We start from the raw sequence: 19,065 nt of genomic DNA, 5'->3' as shown, positions 1-19,065 counted from the left end.
GAAACGGCGGCCCGGCCGGCCGAGCCCAGCTAGCAGCGGAGGGAAGAGGCTCCGGGAGCTGCTCCGCCCACGGCCCGGGTCTGAGCCCGTCTGCGGGGGCGGGGCCCGGCCCACGGGGAGCTGCTCTCTGCCCCCAGCCCCGTCCCTCGGGTGATGACAGGTGTCCCCGGGGTCCTGCCCCCCCACCCACACACCTGCTGACCCCCGGCTCTGAGGGTTATTAGGTTACAGCTGTGGGCGCCCCGCCCGCTTGCCCGCCGCACCGCTGCCTCCTCCGTGCCCGGCGCCTGGGCGCTGCCCCTGCCCTCCCGCTCCACTCCTACCTGGGGGTGCAGGAGGAGCCTCGGGACCCACACCTGCTCCCCGGGGCCCCCCGCCGGCTGGGTGGCAGGCCAGGGGTTGCCCAGGCCCCCTCCTGAGCGTGGGCTGGAGCCCCCAGCGCTACCAGTCACGTGCCTTGGCATGTGACACCTGCTGTCTGGAGCCGTGCCAGGCCCTGACAGTGCGGGTGAGGGCGGGGCAGGGCAGGGCGCAGAGGCCCAGAGAGGGCCAGGCACTGGCCTCAGAGCACACAGCACAGTCACACCCAACTCAGGAGGTGCTGGCCCGGGGCGGGGGCATCGTAGGGCCCTGGGGGCGCCTCCCTGAACTTTACGGATCTGGAACGGCCTGGGGGGTGTCCCCCCAAACAGGGGGCCCAGGGGCCCCGCTTCTCCCCTCTCCCAGCTGAGCCTCAAAGGCTGAGGGGGTGGGGATGCAGGTCACAGCCGTCCCAGGGGGTGTCTGCGTAGGGACAGGCCGGCCCACCCTGCAGGAGTGTGATTGCAGAGACCTTCGCCCCACCGGACGGGGCCTGATGCCTGAACTTTCACCTTTGGTCTCCTCGAGGCTGTGAGCTGGCTGTGGCCGAGCCGAGGTCACCTGTGGGCATCGGTTCCTGGGGGCAACGCTCTGGGCTCTCTCCGGCCCGGCCAGCCCCCAGGCTCAATTCCGGCGACGGCGGAACACATGACGCTTTTGCATTTTGGGGTCGTGCCATGAGCGGTATCGCTGGGTCCTGTGGCAGCTCCATCCATACGTTTTTTTTTTTGCTTTTTGGGTCACACCCGGCGATGCTCAGGGGTTACTCCTGGCTCTGCACTCAGGAATTACCCTGGCAGTGCTCAGGGGACCATATGGGATGCTGGGAATCGAACCCGGGTCAGCCACGTGTAAGGCAAATGCCTTACCTGCTGTGCTCTCGCTCCAGCCCCTCCATTCATACTTTTTGGGGGGTGGGCAACAGCCAGCGATGCTCAGGATTCACTCCTGGCCCTGTGCTCAGGGCTCACTCCGGGGAGGGCTGAGGGGACCGTATGGGGTCCCCGGAGCCCAGCCCGGGTGGCAGCGTGCAGGTGGGCGCCCTCCCCACTATCCTGTCACTTCGCCCATTCACGCTGGGAGGAGAAATCTCCGTCCACAGGGGCTGGACAGCGGCACGCAGCCTGACGAGTGCTTGTGTTGTTGGTGAGTGTCGTCGCTCTTGGACGCCTGCGACGCTCCCGGGGCAACACACTGGCTCGCTGGCGTCCTCACCGGCCTTTCCCGGCAACAATAAGCGTTTATTCCCCACACAAAAGGTCACTCTGTCGGTCGGCCTCTTCCCCCCGTTTGTGACGGGTTTATTGCATTGGTGGCTGTGGTTGGTCTTGCCGGTGCTTTCTGGATTTTGGACAGTAGCCGTTTACGCGATGAACTGGGTGCAAGTATCTTCTCCTGAACAGCGGGAGGGCGTTCGCCTTGCCAGCGGCTCACCGGGACTCGATCCCAGGCGCCCCACATGGTGCCCCGAGCACCACCAGAGGCGATTCCTGAGCAGGTGTGACCCCAGAAAGGCAAAATGAAACAAAAATCTTAAAAACACATAGTCGCCCATTGAGTAGAGTGTGCTTTTTTGGGGGGATGGTCACACCTGGAAATGCTCAGGGATTACTCCTGGCTCTGCACTCAGGAATTACTCCTGGTGGTGCTCGGGGGACCGTATGGGATGCCGGGAATCGAACTCAGGTCAGCCTCATGCAAGGCAGACTATTGCTCTGACCCCAATCCAAGTTTCTTTTTTTTTCCTTTTTTTGCTTTTTGGGTCACACCCAGCGATGCACAGGGGTCACTCCTGGCTCTGCACTCAGGAATTACTCCTGGCGGTGCTCGGGGGACCATATGGGATGCTGGGAATAGAACCCGGGTTGGCCTTGTGCAAGGCAAACACCCTATCCACTATGCTATTGCTCCAGCCCCCCCAATCCAAGTTTCTTTGCCAGGTAAAAACCTTGCATAATGCAGTCCCATTTGTTTACTTTTTTTTTTTTTATCTTTGCTATTTGACAAATAAATCATTGAAGAAGTCCTTAAGGTCCAGATCCTTGAGAAATCTGTGTATTTTTCTCAATGATTTTGCTGGATTCCAGCCTAATCTCAAGGTTTCTCTTTGTTTGTTGGGTTTTGTTTTGTTTAGTTTTGCTTTTGGGTCACACTCAGTGACGCTCAGAGGTTAGTCCTGGCTCTGCACTCAGGAATTACTCTTGGCAGTGCTCAGAGAACCATATGGGATGCCGGGAATTGAACCCGGGTCAGCCGCATGCAAGGCAAATGCCTCCCCGCTGTACTATCTGTCGGGCCCCCATGATCTCAAGGTTTTTAATCCACTTTGAATCACTTCTGCGCTTGGTGAGCCGTGGACCCAGACTCCTCGCCCTCTTGCCTGTGTCTGTCCCCTTTCTCTCCCTCCCCTCCCCCGTCTTCCTCCCATTGGCTGAATGTGCCGGGACCCGCCCCAAACTCTGACTCCAGGAGCCTTGGCCAGCATTTCCAGCCCCTTCTGGGCGGGCCCCAGCTCTGAGTGCCGGCAGGTTGGGGGAGCCTGACCGGAGGCCCTGAACCCCAGTTCCCACAGGGGCGCTGGGCAGTGGTGCGGGCAGACCCCCGAAGCCTTCCTCAGCCCTCGAGGGCGTTCTCGGTCGGCTCACGGTTTGCAGCTGGCTGCTGGACTCATGGCACTGCCCGGATGGAACCCGGGGCTCCAGCCAGCCAAGTCCTGACCTGGGTTTCATTCAGGTCCCTGCCTTTTGCATTGGTATGTATATAGCACAGCGGGAGGGCGTTCGCCTTGCACGGGGCTGACCCTCTCGAGCTACCTAGAGTATCAGCCCAGCCCGCACAGCAGAGCCTGGCAAGCTACCCCTGGCGTATTGGATATGCCAAAAACAGTAACAATAAGTCTCACAATGAGAGACGTTACTGGTGCCCGCTCGAGCAAATCAATGAGCAACGATGACAGTGACAGTGACAGATTTATTTTTAATCAATAAATTTATTATTTTTTAAATTGAGTCACCGCGAGATACATAGTTACAATGTTGATCATGACTGGGTTTCAGTCATACAGTGTTCCAACACTCGGCCCTTCACCAGACCCAGCCTCTGTGGCCGGCGCTTTCTCTCCCTCCCTCTCTCTCCCCTGTCTCTCTCTCTCCCCCTCCCTCTCCTCCCCCTCTCTCTTTCTCTCTCTCTTTCTTTCTTTTTTTTTTCTTTTTGGGTCACACCCAGCGATGCTCAGGGGTTACTCCTGGCTCTGCACTCAGGAATTGCTCCTGGCAGTGCTTGGGGGACCATATGGGATGCCGGGGATCGAACCCAGGTCGGCCGCGTGTAAGGCAAATGCCCTACCCGCTGTGCTATCACTCCAGCCCCTTTCTCTTTCTTTCTTCTCTTTCTCTTTCTTTTTCTTTTTTTTTCTTTTTGGGTCACACCTGGCGATGCACAGGGGTTACTCCTGGCTCTGCACTCAGGAATTACCCCTGGCTGTGCTCAGGGGACCATATGGGATGCTGGGAATCGAACCCGGGTCGGCCGTGTGCAAGGCAAACGCCCTACCCACTGTGCTATCTCTCCAGCCCCTCTCTTTCTTTTTCTTCCCCTCTCTCCTCCCCCTCTCTCTTTCTCGCTCCATTTCTCTCCCTTTCTCTCTCCCGCTCTCCCTCTCTCTTTTCCCTTCTCTCTATCCCTTTCTCTTTCTCTCTCTCTCTCCTCTCTTTCTCTCTTTCTCCCTCTCTCTCCCCCCTCCCTCTCCCTCTCTCTCTGTCTCTCCCCCCTCCCCCCTCCTGGGCATTATGGTTTATAATACAGATACCTGAAAGGTTACCATGTGTATCCCTTTTTATTTTTAATCTTTGAATTCTTATTTAATTTTACTTTTCTTTTGGGTTTTGGACCACACGTGGCAGTGCTCAGGGCTCCCTCCTGGCTCTGCCCTCTGGGTGACGCCAGGCAGGGCTCAGGGATGCCGAGGACTGAATCTCCGTCACATCCTCCCCATGGGACCAGTTCTCTGTTCGATTATTCTGGGGGTGTCCAGACAATGCTCAGGAGAACCGGGGTTCCCTCCCGGCCGCTCTCAGCTGCTGGCCACTCAGCGCGAGGCCCAGGCTCTGAGGCTGCGGAGGCCATTAGGTGCCGCGATCTCCTGGGCCCCGGGCAGTGCCCGGCAGCCCGCAGAGGGCCTTGTGGTGCCAGGGTCGCACTGCCACTGTCGCAGGGGAGCACGTGGGTCTCTGTGCTGCTCCGGACCCTCCCCATTAGGAGAAGACCGAGGGCTCGCTCTCCCGTGCCCACGGCAACAACCCAGAGAAAGGAACCGGCCTGGGGGCTCATTTTTGGTCTCTGTCTCCACCTTCCCTGCGCCCGCACCACTGTTGGGCATCTAGAAGCCTCCGATGCTTAGGAGATGCGTGGAGTCGTCCCTGGGTAGGGGGTGGGGGGCTAGGGGCGGACCCGTAGCCAGAGATGATGACCCAGAATGTAATAGCGGGGGTCATCCTCACCAGGGCGGGTTCTGATTCCCGGAGCCGGAGTGGAAGAGTGTCGAGGAGAGGCAGGGGGCAGCCGGGCAGGGGAGGCCACCGGGCATCTCTTACAGTGCAGGCAAGGGCCCCAGAGACAGTACAGCAGGCAGGTGTTTGCCCGGCACATGGCTGCCCTAGCTCGATTCCCGGCACTCCATGTGGTCCTCGGAGAACCAGCAACAGTGCTCCCTGAGCACAGAGCCAGGATCAATCCCCGAGCACCGCTGGGGGTGGCCCAGAAAAGAAGGAGCCAGATAGGGCCAGAAAGAGAGCACAGTGGGCAGGCGCTGGCCTTGCACGTGGCCGTGTTTGGTTCTAGCACCCACACGGCCCCTGGGGCCTGCCAGGAGTGATCCCTGCGTGCAGAGCCGGGAGTAAGCCCTGAGCACCTCTGGGTGTGACCACCCCTCAGAAAATAAACCCACGAAAGAGAGGTGCAGCGGGCGTACGGCAGCCTGGAGCGACACTGCTGTGTGTCTCTGTGCTTCCCTCAGGGCTGGTCCCACCCCACGCCCCGTAACTATCCTGTCATCTCTTCCTTTCCCTAAACTTTCTTTAAGCATTGGCATACAAAGTCACTCACAGTGATGTAGGCAGGTAAATAGGGAAAGGTCCTTGGCAATGAAAATTGAGATTTAACAGAGTGTCTGGGAAGGAGACTCTTAAGACTTGCAGATTCAAGAAAACAAAAGACCCAGAGGAAACCATCAGCAGACCCTGAGGATAATGGACCCCTCCCCAGGAGGTTCCCCAAAGAAGGCCATCACTGCTCCCAACCTCCTTGGTAACCTTAGCAATGAACTTTTACCTGGAAAGAAACCCCATGTGGGTGGGGGCAGGTTGAAGAAACCCTATAAAGGCCACCTTGAACAAAGGAAGGGCGCGCATATGCTGCCTGAGCCCATGTGCTGCTTGTGTCCATGTGGCCGAGCACATGTGTCGCCCGCATCTCCCTCCTTGAGATGTGTACTTTCATGCTTTCGTGTCCAGTGCTAGGATGTGTGTGGAGCTTCCTCCACCCTTGGAGAAGCCCGCGTTCTTTCTTGAGCGTGTTACCCCTACTGTTTTTTCTTTTCCACTTATCCCTTCCTCCTTCCCTCAGAAACCTCTAAATAAAATCTGTTTACTTCACTGCTTGTCTACTCCTGAAATTCTTTTCCACGAGCGAGACAAGAACCCAGTAACCCTGGGTCCCGGGTGGTAGAGGTGGCTGGGGAGAAAGTGACTGTCTTTCTCCTCCCCGCTTCACGTAAGTCACCCGTGGGGCCCACCGACATCAACAGGACAGTTATTTCGGGCATTCACTGTTCCAACACAATCCCCCCACCAGTGGGACCTTCCCTCCACCACTGCCCCCAGTCTCTCACCCACTCACCCCCAAGCCTTCCCCCTTGGAAGGCACAAGATTAGTTGTGTAAACGCTGATTACGACAAAGTGGTCAGTGGAATTGTCAAAAACAAAAGTTCAGTGAAACGAGTGAAATTCGTTATCTATCTTACAATGGACTAGAGTGATAGCACAGCGGGTAGGGTGTTTGCCTTGCACGCGGCCGACCCAGTTTCGATTCCTCCGTCCCTCTCGGAGACGGAAGAATCGAAACTACCAAGAGTATCCCGCCCACACGGCAGAGCCTGGCAAGCTCCCTGTAGCGTATTCAATATGCCAAAAACAGTAACAACAAGTATCACAATGGAGACGTTACTGGTGCCCGCTCGAGCAAATTGATGAGCAATGGGACAGTGCGACAGTGCTATCTTACAAGAGTGTCACTGAAGCCATTGAATGAGGACTTGTGACCTGTCGCCAGCTCAGTGAGCTGTGTTGGCTTCTGTGCGACTCTCCCCTTACTTGCCGAGCTCCTCCCGCGTTGTCGGTGTGGTGGGATTTGGAGGTGTCGTGTGGCCACATGTGCAGCCGCATACCCCAGGAGCTCCAGCATCTACACGCCTCGGAGGATTCTCAGCCCACCCCTCTCCCGGGCTCCCTAGAGGGCTCAGCCCTGAGGCCGTGTCCCCTTGAGTTCCATCGACTTGTCTTAGCTGTGAAGTTGGGCGGCTTCCGTGGCAGGGGCTGCTGGGAAACACCAAGCGTGAGTCCGAGCTAGTTTAGTGCCCGTCTGTGTGTGTGTGTGTGTGTGTGTGTGTGTGTGTGTGTGTGTGAGCTCAGGGCTCCCTGCGAGGTCACCACCCCTCCAGCCCCTGAGATCCGTCACTCCCCTCTGGGTTCCTGTTCCCTGTCCCAGCCCGTGGCCTGGACATTGCAGCACCAGTCAAGAGCACAGTGGTAAGGCGCATGTTGCAACGAAGCGGGTCTCGTGGATCTTCTGGTTTTCCCAGTGCTCGTGAAAGTTGGGTTTGCACTCATCCGAACATGGTCTGTTGAGCAGAACACAGCCTTGTGCCGGAAAACCACCACAAGCACCGTCGTGAACTGTTGGGGCAGTCTCGGAGCTGTTGGCTGGTACTCGCCGGGGGCGGCTCCGGAGCTACCTGGGGCCTACAGTGCAGCCAAGCCGGGCCGTGCAGCCCCGTGTGCCGTTCACTTGCTGGTTTAGCCCTTCACACTGACGGGTTTTTGGCGGTTCCCACTTCCTGGGTGTTGTTGCAATCCATAGAGAGCACAGGGGCAGGCCTCAGCGCTGACCGGCCTGCACCCGGAAGCAGGGGCCTGGACCGCAGGGTTGGGTGGGGGTGGGGCACCACCAGCTCTGTGCTTGGGCGCTGCTCCTTGCAGAATCTGGGGGACCAGCAGTGCTGGGGGTCAAAGCTGGGCCTCGTGCATGGAAAGCCTCGGACCCCTCAGTTTGGCTCAGGGGTTTGAATTCTGAGGAACAGTCATTGAGTTTTCCATCACGGTTGGGTCCCACCAACACCACACAACGGCCCTGTCCCCACATCCTCAGCAGCATGTGATGTGATACATTTGATTTGATTTTGTTTTGTTTTTTTTACTTTTTGGGTCACCCAGCGAGTAACAGGGGTTACTCCTGGCTCTGCACTCAGGAATTACTCCTGGCGGTGCTCGAGGGACCTTATGGGATGCTAGGAATCAAACCCAGGTTGGCCGCATGAAAGGCAAACGCCCTCCCCGCTGTGCTATCCCTCCAGGCCAGCCCGTGATACATTTGTGCTCATCCTTATGTGTGAGGCCCCAGTGCAGGCCTGAGCCTCGGGGACACGGGCGCCCACGCCTGTGTGTGTCAGGAACCTGGAAGCTCATGTACATGTGTCAGGGATGTGGGCGCCCATGCATGTGTGTGTCAGGAGCCTGGGTGCCATGCACATGTGTGTTAAGGATGTGAGTGCCCACACATATATGTGCGGGCCGTTTAAATGGCCCTTTCATTCTTCGGCCCCTCCACTGTGGGGTACGCCCAGCAGTGCTCAGGGCTTCTTCCTGCCTCTGCGCTTAGAAATTACTCATGGTGGGGACTGGAGCAATAGCACAGCGGGGAGGGCGTTTGCCTTGCATGTGGCCGACCCGGGTTCAATTCCCAGCATCCCATATGGTCCCCTGAGCACCGCCAGGGGTGATTCCTGAGTGCAGAGCCAGGAGTAACCCCTGTGCATCGCCGGGTGTGACCCAAAAAGCAAAAAAAAAAAAAAAAAAAAGGAAATTACTCATGGTGGGCTCAGGAGTCCACACGGTGAGCCAGGGGTTGAACCCAGGTTGGCCCAGTGCAAGACAAACACCTCTCCCCAAGCTCTCCCCCTCCCCCGTTCTCTGGCCAGTCCTGTTCTGTGCCCACTGTACCGTGTGAGTTCCTTACACAGGTTGGGTCTTAGCACCTCATCTGATGCTTGGGTTACAGCCATAGACCCCCCCCTCCCCATTCGTAGGTTGCCATTGGTGGGGAGGATTGGAGGGCGACACCCAGTGGTGCTCAGGGCTTACTGCTGGCTCTCAAGGGTCACTCCTGGTGGGCTCAGGGGACATATGGGATGTTACGTATGGAACCAGGCAGGCCACCTGCAGGGCAGTGCCCTACTCACCTGTGCTGTCACTCTGACCCCTGTAGGGTGCCTTTCATTTATTTATTTAATATTTTAGTTGGCTTGTTTGTTTGTTTGGGGGCCACACCTGGTGGTGCTCAGAGCTTACTCCTGACGCCTGACTGCACTCAGGGGACCATCTGGGGTGCCGGGGGTCGAATCTGGGTTGGCCTTGTTGCAAAGCCAGTGCCTCCCCGCTCCGCTCTCTTTCCGGCCTGTTTCTCCACTGTCCTGTTGTTTCTTTGCAGGAGAGAAGCGTCCATGTCTGTGTCATCTCACTGGCTGTTTCTTCTTGGCTTGTGCCTTTATGTCTAGACAAAATATCACAGCACTCAAGTCCAGATGCTCACTTACCTCTATATTTTTTCTAGGTTATTTTTTTCTTTTTGGGTCACACCCGACAATGCCCAGGGGTTACTCCTGGCCCTGCACTCAGGAATTACTCCTGGCGGTGCTCAGGGGACCCTATGGGATGCTGGGAATCGAACCCAGGTCAAGCGTGTGCAAGGCGAACGCCCTCCCCGCTGTGCTATCGCTCCAGCCCCCTTACTCTAGTTTTGATGGCATCAGTTTGGTCACACCTCGGGTTAACTCTGAGCTGGGTTTTCTGAGTGACGCGGGGGCCAGCGGTCAACTTTCACTTGGGGCAAAGGAGTGTCTGGTGTTCCCAGCGCCACTGATGGAACCATGCTCCCAAGAGCCCCCCTGTTTTCAGCAGAGGAAACTGAGGCACAGCAAGTGGAGTGAACCCCCCAATTACAAAGCAGGAAGTGATTGGGGCCGGAGTGATAGCATAGCGGGTAGGGCGTTCGCCTTGCACGCGGCCGACCCGGGTTCGATCCCCGGCATCCCATATGGTCCCCCAAGCACCGCCAGGAGTAATTCCTGAGTGCAAAGCCAGGAGTAACCCCTGAGCATTGCTGGGTGTGACCCCAAAAGAAAAAAAAAAGCAGGAAGTGATTAAATGGGACTGGATCTCACATCTCTGACAGGGACACACACGGGCACCCCTACACACGCGCACACACACACCATAGACGGGACTCATGGGTTGTAGGGTAGCCTGAGCACAGAGCCAGGACTCATAGGCATCCCTTCCCCCACACTATGGGCCACAAGGGGGCGCACGGGCACCCGGGCACAGACCCTGGCGCATGGGCACCCCTGCACACGTCGGGATCATCAGACGCCTCTGGCCGCGCCGGGACGCACGGGCACCCTTGCACAGACCCCAGCGCACGGGCACCCCTGCACTCGCCGGGACGCACGGGCACCCCTGGCCGCGCCGGGACGCACGGGGGCGCACGGGCACCCCGCACACTCCGGGCGCTCGCGGAGGCGGCGCCGAGGCGGGGCGGCGGGGCGGCGGGGCGGGTCCCCGCGCGGAGGAAGCGTCTTCCCCGCGGCGGGACAGCGGCCGGCCGGGCTCCCCGCGGGCTCGGGCATGGAGGAGGAGCCGCAGGTGTACCCGGTGGCGGGCGCCGCGGGGCCGCAGGACGATGAGGACCGGCGGCGGGTCCCCGACGGGCCGGCGGCCCCGGTGAGCGGCGCGGGGGGCGCACGGGGCCCGGGCACGGGGCGCGGGCACGGGGCGCGGGCACGGGGCGCCGGCGGGGGCGCGCGCGGGCCGCGGGGTGACGGCCGCGCGTGCCCCGCAGCTGGACGAGCTGGTGGGCGCGTACCCCAACTACAACGAGGAGGAGGAGGAGCGCCGCTACTACCGCCGCAAGCGCCTGGGGGTGCTGCGCAACGTGCTGGCGGCCAGCGCGGCGGGCGCGCTCACCTACGGCGTCTACCTGGGTACGGGGGCGCCCGCGGCCAGGGGGGCGGCCCGGGCGCGCCCCGCACACTCCCCCCCTGCAAGGCCCAGACTGGGAAAAAGAAACCTAAGCGTTCGCGGGGTTCCTTCCTCTTTCGCTTCCCGCCTGCCGTCCCCCCAGCTGCCGCTGCGACCGCCCGCCCACCCACGTGCTGGGGGCGAGGAGGTCCCCGGGTCCCGACCGGAACCTCGGAGAGGGACCCTCCTAGACCGGGGCTGCGTGGGGCGGGGGGCTGGAGTCTCAAAGTGGGGAGAGCTGGCTGGGGGCTCCCGGGCACCTCACATGGTTCCCTGCGGGCTGCCCAGAGCAATCCCTGAGCACTGAGCTGCGAGTAGCCCCCGCACCGCGACCCCCGAATCACAAAGGAATAGAAATTCAAGAATGGGGGAGGCCAGCTGGTCTTGGGGGGGGGTCTGCATTCAGACGTGGGCTGGGTGGCAGGATGCCCCCCCTGCACTCCTCCTGGTGTTGGAATTGGGGTCCCCGGGGCCCGCGCGGTGCCCAGGCCTCCTGCAGATGCAGCTGGTCCTGCACTACGACGAGACATACCGCGAGGTGAAGTACGGCAACATGGGGCTCCCCGACATCGACAGCAAGATGCTCATGGGCATCAACGTCACCCCCATCGCCGCGCTGCTCTACACGCCCGTGCTCATCAGGTGCGCGCGCAGCCACGGGCCCCACCTGCTAGGGGGCGGGGAGGGCTTGGCCCGGACATCTGCTCTGAGACGCAGGACTCACCAGCGTCGCCAGCCGCCTGCCGGGGTCTGCAGTCTGGGCCACCAGGAGCTTTCTGGCGGCGGCGGCGCGAGGTGAGGGGTTCCCGGAAAGCATCGATCAGGCACCCCACCACCGCCAGCCCCGGCAGCGGCGACAGCTGTTGGGGGGGGGTCATTTCTCACAGACAGGGCACAGCATGACAGAGGGGCTTAACCGGAGCCCCCAGGCAGCAGAAAGCCGCCCCCAGCCCGCTCCCGCCCCGTCGGGTGGAGGTCTCTGACGGGCTTTAGTTCTTCCACGTCTCAAAAAAGACAGAACCTCCGCGAGCCCCCCAGCATGGAGGGGCCGAGCCACAGCACAGCGGGGAGGGCGCTGGTCTTGCGCACTGCCAACCCGGGTTCGATCCCTGGCATCCCATAGGGTCCCCCGAGCACCACCAGGAGTGATCCCTGAGCGCAGAGCAGGAGTAACCCCTGAGCATTGCTGGGTGTGACCCCAAAACCAAAACCAATCATCGGCGACACCAGGACGAGACCCTCTTCTCCCAGGCAGTGCAGTGGCCGCTGTCTGCGGTCCTTGGTCCTTGGCGGGAGCGAGTGGCCGCTGTCCACTGCCCCTGCTTCTCCCTTTGCGGTGCTGGTGGTCAAACCCGGGGCCTCACATCTGCAAGGCAAAGGCAGCGCCCCCTGAGCCGGGGCCTGGGCTCTCTGCCGGCCGCAGGGGGGTGCCGGTACCCTCTGAGCAGACACCACAGCCACACGGTGCTTAAAGCCGGTTCCTTTTTTGGTGGCATGGGGAGGGTGTTGGGCCACATCCAGCGATTTTCAGGTCTGACTCCTGGCTCTGCACTTAGGGATCGCTCCTGGTGGGCTCAGGAGACCACCTAGGGAGCCGGGATGGGACCCGGTCAGCCGCACGCAAGGCAAGCGCCCTCCCCGCTGCACTAGGGCTCCCACCCCTCCCGGCTGTGCTTTAAGCGTAACCAAAGAACTGGCTCGTTTATCCCTGCCTTGGCAGAAGAAGTAATTGTACCCCCAGAGCTCTGAGCTCTGTGGAATCTAGAGGGACCTTACGGACAGGAATACCAGTAAATAAAACCCCCAAGGCCCCCTGGAGTTCTAGGCTGGCCAGCCTCTGTGCCCTACGGGGCCCCTAGCCGGTCAGCGGGTGACTTGTCAACCCCAGCCAGGCTTGTCCTGGGGGCCCACGGAGAGGAAACCGACTGGCTGGCCACAGTGGGTCATGGCCAGGGCAGGAGCCCAGGTGTGGACCCAGTGATGCCACTTCCCTCTCTGCCCGGCTCAGCGGGGCTGGCTTCCTGGGCGTGTGACCCTTAGGGCCCCCGCCTCCTGGGCTGGGGTCTTGGCCCAGCGGCCAGGTGGACATGGCCACGCAGGCCAGAGTCTGCACCCGCCATGGCTCATTTGCAGAATGGGGGGTAGGGACTTCCAGGCAACACGCAAGGGATCCTGGGGCTGGAGTGACAGAATCAGCTGGCCTTGCTCACAGCCAACCTGGGTTCAACCCTTGGCACCCCCGACGGTCCCCTGAGCCCGCTAGTCGTGATCCCTGAGTGCAGAGCCAGGAGTAAGTCCTAGGCATGGCCACGTGTCCCCAAACCAAAATAAAGAAGTAAATAAACTGGTCCCTGACCCCTGACCCCTGACCTAGCCCCTCCCCTCCCTGCCACAGGTTTTTCGGCACCAAGTGGATGATGTTCCTGGGCGTGGGCATCTATGCTCTCTTTGTCTCCACCAACTACTGGGAGCGCTACTACACCCTGGTGCCCTCCGCCGTGGCCCTGGGCGTGGCCATCGTGCCACTGTGGGCGTCCCTGGGGAACTACATCACCAGGTGAGCCTGCGGGCCGGGGGGCCGGGGGGCCGGGCGGCCGGGCAGGAAGCGGGGAGAGCCTGCCCCCTCGTCTGTGCGCAGGATGGCCCAGAAGTACGAGGAGTACGTCCACTTCAAGGAGCGGGAGGAGCGCGGCCCGAAGCAGCGCGCGCCCCGGGGCTCCCACGCGCCCTACCTCCTGGTCTTCCAGACCGTCTTCTACAGCTGCTTCCACGTGCGTGCGGGGGCGGGGGACTCAGCTCCAGCCCCTCTGCCCTGTGCCGCCCCCAGCTGCCCACACGGGGGAGGGGGGAGGGCTCCTGCCCCCTGCCCCCTGCCCCCAGACCACACCCGTGCCCCCTGCTTGGTCCAAGCTGCCGTCCCGCCCACAGCTGAGTTTCGCCTGTGCCCAGCTGCCCATGATCTACTTCCTGAACCACTACCTGTATGACCTGAACCACACGCTGTACTCCGTGTCCAGCTGCGGTGAGTGCTGCGGGGACTTACTTCCCCAAGGCCTGCACAGAGTGGAGGGGAGGGGGGTGGGTATCAGGGAAGGCTGCCTGGAGGAAGTGCCACCCGTGCTGAGGCGGGAAAGCTATCTTTAGGCCCGGGTCAGGCCAAGTGAGTGGAGGCGCCCCTCCCGCAGTACTTGAGGCTGTAATTCAGGAAGTGGGAGGTTGCTCCTTGCCTGGGTTGCACCCAGCTCCAGCCTACTCGCCCTGGAGCCTGCCTTCGCCAGCCCCGTCTATCACTTGGGGGGGGGTCTCACAAGGCGGGCCCCGCCCTTCGCAGGTACCAACAGCCACGGCATCCTCAGCGGCTTCAACAAGACGGTCCTCCGCACGCTGCCGCGCAGCCGCAACCTCATCGTGGTGGAGAGCGCGCTCATGGCCGTGGCCTTCTTCGCCATGCTGCTGGTGCGGGCCCGGGCAGGGCTGGTGGGCAGGGGGCGCCTGGCCTGGTCTGGGGGTGAGGGCTGTGCCGGGAGGGTGCTGAGACCCAGCCCCAGCCCAAGGAGGGAGGGCTCAACCTGGGGGGAGTGGTAATAACAGGCAGTATGAGTGAGATTGGGGCAGTGACCGTGACCTGGAGGCGGAGTGGTGCGGCTAGGGGCTGGGGTCTGAGGCTTGGAGGCGGGCCAAGGTCTGGGGTGTGGGTCTGGGACTCGGCCTGGGCTGAGAGGGCGGGGTTGCAGTTGGGGGCGGAGCCCAGGTCGGACGGGGGCGGGGTTGCCGTTCAGGGGCGGAGCCTGGGCTGGGGGAGAGTGGGTTTGGGGTTCAGGGGCAGAACCTAGGGGGGGATGTGGTGGGGTTGCAATTCAGGGGTGGAGCCCGGGTTGAAAGAATGCCGGGATTTCGGCCCAGGGGTGGAGCCTGGGCCCGGAGGTTGAAGTTACGGTTCAGGGGTGGAGTCTGGGCTGGAAAAAGGCGGGATTGAGGTTCAGTGGTGGAGCCTGGGCTGGAAGAGGGCGGGGTTTCAGATCAGGGGCGGAGCCTGGGCTGGAAGAAGGTGGGGTTGTGGTCAGGGGCGGAGCCTGGGCTGGAAGAGGGCGGGATTGTGGTTCAGGGGCGGGGCCAACACCTGCGGAGTGTGTAAGGGGCGGGAGGGATCTGAGGGGCTGAGACCTAGGGGTGATGTGTTATGGAAGGCGGAGCTGAAGATGAGGGTGCAGGGAGAACCGGAGGAGGTGGGTTGATGCGTGATACTTTTGGGGGTGGGGCCACCGAGGCCAGGGGCGGTGCCAAGGTTTGTGGGCGTGTTCTGGTGGGTGGGACCTCGCTGTGGGCGTGTCCCTGGGCGGGGCTGGTTGCAAACCCTGCCTTTCCCACCCGGTCTGCAGGTGCTGGGTCTGTGTGGCGCCGCCTACCGGCCCACGGAAGAGATTGACCTGCGCAGCGTGGGCTGGGGCAACATCTTCCAGCTGCCCTTCAAGCACATCCGCGACTACCGCCTGCGGCACCTCGTGCCCTTCTTTATCTACAGCGGCTTTGAGGTGCTCTTTGCCTGCACGGGCATCGCCCTGGTAAGGAGAGCCAGCGAGCCGTGAAAAGCGAATGTCAGACACACGAGTCGTCTTGAAATACCTGAGTGTGTGCGCATGTGTGTCTCCAGTGTCCATCCCGCGCTTTTCTTAGCTTAGGTGACCTTGCTGAGTGCTCGGTCAGGCCGCGGGAGGGTCAGGTCCACACGCACTCGGTTCCATGAGGGCTGGGGGGACAGACAGCCTGGAGCTTTGGGGACTGCCCAGACATTTTCTCACCCTCTGTCTCCTGGACCCTTCCAGGATGCTGGAAGGGCGCTGGCCCCGGTGGCCTGCAGAGGGCAGAGTGTGACCTACAGTGAGCTGCACGCAGGGGGCAGGGCCCGGGCCGGCCAGCTGCCTCCAGCGAGTGCCCCTCTCCGCAGGGCTACGGCGTGTGTTCTGTGGGGCTGGAGCGCCTGGCCAACCTCCTCGTGGCTTACGGCCTGGGCGCGTCCGCCTCGTCCCTCCTGGGCCTGCTGGGGCTCTGGCTGCCGCGCTCGGTGCCCCTGGTGGCCGGGGCCATGCTGCACCTGCTCCTCATTCTCGGCCTCTTTCTGTGGGCGCCGGCGCCACGGACCCTGCAGCACATGTGGACCCTGTACGTGGTGGCCGTGCTGTGGGGCGTGGGCAGCGCCCTCAACAAGATCAGCCTCAGCAGTGAGTACCGGGGCCGCGTTAGGATGTGGGGGGGGGGGCACCAGCACCCTGGGGAGAGTGGCCTGGGTCCTCTGGGCCGGGACGCCGGTCACGGGCTCCCGTGGCCGTGGGGGGCCTGAGCCACCATGCCAGGAAGTCGGTGTTTGTAGCGTGAGGAGTCGAGTCCCCTTGACCCTATAGCTGCGGGGCGCCCAGCTCTGGACAGCGGCCAAAATAGGACTGGACGTGCGCCAGGCCCAGCTCCCTGTGCGCTCTCTCTTATTTGAGGAGCCTAGGATCTGGGGGCCTTCTTTGGAGAACGAGTGCAGCCCCCTCCCCATGGTTTTGGGTTTTTTTTTTTTCTTTCTTTGGTCATACCTGGCGATGCTCAGGGGTTACTCCTGGCTCTGCACTCAGGAATCACTCCTGGCGGTGCTTGGGGGATCCTGTGGGGTGCAAGGATCGAACCTGGGTTGGCCTATGTGCAAGGCAGATGCCCTCCCCTCTGTACTGTCTCTCCAGCCCCCCCACCCCACATGATGGTTTGCTTTGCAGAACACTTGTTTCCCCAGGCTGTGTGCCCTCCCCAAGCCTGGCGCGCCCTGCAGGGTGTTGTATCACCAGGGGGCCTAGGAGGGTGGGCGGGAGGGGGTCTCCCAGCAGCTGTGGCCTTTGGGAGCGGCAGGAAGGGCCCTGAGCAGCTTCTCACTCTCCTGGCGGCGTCACACCCAGCATCACCACTAGGGGGCGGGCCAGGACCCACAAACCCGGGGTTTCTAGGTGCAGGGTGGGGGGGGCGCCAGGAGGGGGCTGGGCGCCAGGGGACAGCGCCCCTCTTTCTCCGCAGCACTCCTGGGAATCCTGTACGAGGACAAAGAGAGGCAGGACTTCATCTTCACCATCTACCACTGGTGGCAGGCCGTGGCCATCTTCGTGGTCTACCTGGGCTCCAGCTTACCCATGAAGGTGGGCTGCCTCCGGGCGTCAGCCCCCCTCGCCACCTCGGGGAACAAGGTGGCTTCTAGGGTCCCCCTGGCCGCCAAGCTCTGTGGGCAGGGCCACTCACCAGATCCGGCGCTTGGTCCTGCACCCCTCTGCCTCAGCTTACCCGGAGTGAACTCCTTCACTCTGCTCTCTCTGGGGCTGCACCCCAGCTCCGGGGTGGGTGCCCAAGGCTCGTCTCTCCCCGTGGCCGGCCCCGTGCCCCAGCCACTGCCTGGCCCTGATAGAAGCCCCCCACAGCCCCTACATGAACCAAGGAGGACGGACAGAAAGACGCAGCCAGGCCACAGCACGGCCCCCGGGGTGGGGGGCACAGAGCAGACCCCCCTCTTGAATGGCTCTGAGCAGTCAATGCCACTGTGTCACCGTCACCTCTAGAGGCAGAGAGGCTGCCGTCGGCACTTGGGGAAACCGAGGGACGCGACCCTGAGGGGCACGGCCGGGTGGGCAGGGCTGGGGGGGGCGTGGACTGCCCTGACCCCACCCCCGGCGCCCCCAGGCAAAGCTGGTGGTGCTGCTGCTGACGCTGGTGGCGGCCGTGGTGTCCTACCTGTGGATGGAGCAGAAGCTGCGTCGCGGCCTGCTGCCCCGCCAGCCCCGCATCCCGCGGCCCCAGCACAAGGTGCGCGGCTACCGCTACCTGGAGGAGGACAACTCGGACGCGAGTGACGGGGAGGCCGAGCAGGGAGGTGCTGGAGCAGGAGGAGGCCCCGAGGACTGCCTGGAGGAGGAGGCCCCACCTGCCGGGACCCGGCCTAGCCCTGAACCCGCCGTCTATCGCCGGCCTTGCCCCTACGAACAGGCGCAGGGAGGGGACGGGCCGGAGGAGCAGTGAGGGCCCCGCCCGTCCGCCCCTGCTCAGGGCCAGAGACACCTGTGTGCCATTTTCAGGGAGGACCCCTGCACCTCCTCGAGAGGGGCGTCCCCTGGGGCCTGGGCTGAGCCACCTCCAGGGCGGATGGGGGCCTGAGACCCACGGGTGAGACCTCGGGTTTGAGAGACAGCACGCAGCCCCCACCCCGCGCCCTGGCCAGGCGACCAATAGGCTCTCTGTCTGTCTGTCTGTCTGTCTGTCTGTCTGTCTCACTCTCTGCCTCTCCCTCTCTCTTGCTCTCTCTCCCCCTCTCTCTCCCTCTTCCCCCCTCTCCCCCCTCGCTCTCGCTCTCTGCTCTCTCTCTCGCTGTGCTAACTCGCTGTGAGCTTTGCACCCCCTGTGGGGCTGAGGCGCGACTGTCCCCGGAACAAGCAGTAAAGAGCCCTGGGGGTCAGGCTGTGTGGGATGTGCACGGGGCCTGGCTGACCCCGGACTTGACTGGAGCCCCCTGCCCCGCCCCCGCCACCCACTGCGGCTGCCAGCCCTGTCCCATCCTCCCCAGAGAAAAGCCCAGAAGGTCCCCGGGTGCCCGCAGTGACCAAGGGGGCTGCCAGTTCCCTGGGGATTTAAAGATCGGCCCCGGGGCAGGACAGTTCCGGGTTAGGCCGTTGGCTTGCGTGTGCTGGGCTCCAGTTCTGCCCCCGCTGTGGACACTTGGACCCCTCCCAAGCACCAGGACTGATCCCTGAGCAACACTGGGTGTGGCCCAAGCCCAAAATCATAAATAAGATTGAAATAAAGGACGGCCGTCCAGCGGGCAGGACTCTCGTCTGCAGCAACCGACTCGGGTTCTATCCCTGGCGTCCCACATGGTCCCCTGAGCACTGCCAGGAGTAACCCCTGAGCATCACTGGGTGTGGCCCCAAGAATAAAAGGACATTTCTGAGGCCCAGGCTCTGGCCTCCGCCCCCAACCTTTTCCTCTCTGGGGCGTTTCTGCCGGCCTCTCCCGAAGGGCTCCTTCGGGGGCAGGACCCTCAGGTCAAAGGTGCCCAGTTTGTGGTGTCTGAGCCCAGGTCAACTGTCCACCCCCTGCCTCAGCCCCTGAGACGCAGAGCCAGTGGGGGTCCAGAAGCTCAGGGGCCCGCCGCCCCCAGGTAGGATAGCCCACTGGGCAGTGCTGTCGAGGCTGGACTGAGGGCAGTCAGGGAGTCAGCGCTCAGGGAACCCCCCAGGGGCGTCTGTCCCCTAAGCGCCCCCTGGCCTGTCCACACCCACCTGACAAAGCCCCTTCCCTCTGCCCCCAGCGCCTCCGCCCGGTGCCCCTGACCTTGGAGCCTCC

At 62.2% G+C, this 19,065-nt stretch overlaps 1 protein-coding gene across 1 annotated transcript; it reads left to right on the top strand.

Moving 5' to 3' along the window:
* Window positions 1-10,242: 10,242 nt before the first annotated feature.
* Window positions 10,243-18,606, top strand: UNC93B1 (unc-93 homolog B1, TLR signaling regulator). The gene is made up of 11 exons (XM_055142375.1): window positions 10,243-10,413; window positions 10,532-10,673; window positions 11,199-11,352; window positions 13,106-13,267; window positions 13,349-13,481; window positions 13,639-13,732; window positions 14,042-14,166; window positions 15,090-15,272; window positions 15,656-15,929; window positions 16,756-16,874; window positions 17,410-18,606. The coding sequence occupies exons 1-11, from the start codon at window positions 10,318-10,320 to the stop codon at window positions 17,743-17,745; spliced, it is 1,818 nt and encodes a 605-aa protein (XP_054998350.1). The 5' UTR covers window positions 10,243-10,317; the 3' UTR covers window positions 17,746-18,606.
* Window positions 18,607-19,065: the final 459 nt, after the last annotated feature.

This window comes from Sorex araneus, chromosome 6 (assembly GCF_027595985.1).
Source record: "Sorex araneus isolate mSorAra2 chromosome 6, mSorAra2.pri, whole genome shotgun sequence".
In the NCBI taxonomy this organism is placed as follows: domain Eukaryota; kingdom Metazoa; phylum Chordata; class Mammalia; order Eulipotyphla; family Soricidae; genus Sorex; species Sorex araneus.
The sequence above is the reverse complement of the archived record's forward strand: the minus strand, read 5'-3'. Positions and strand labels throughout refer to the sequence as shown.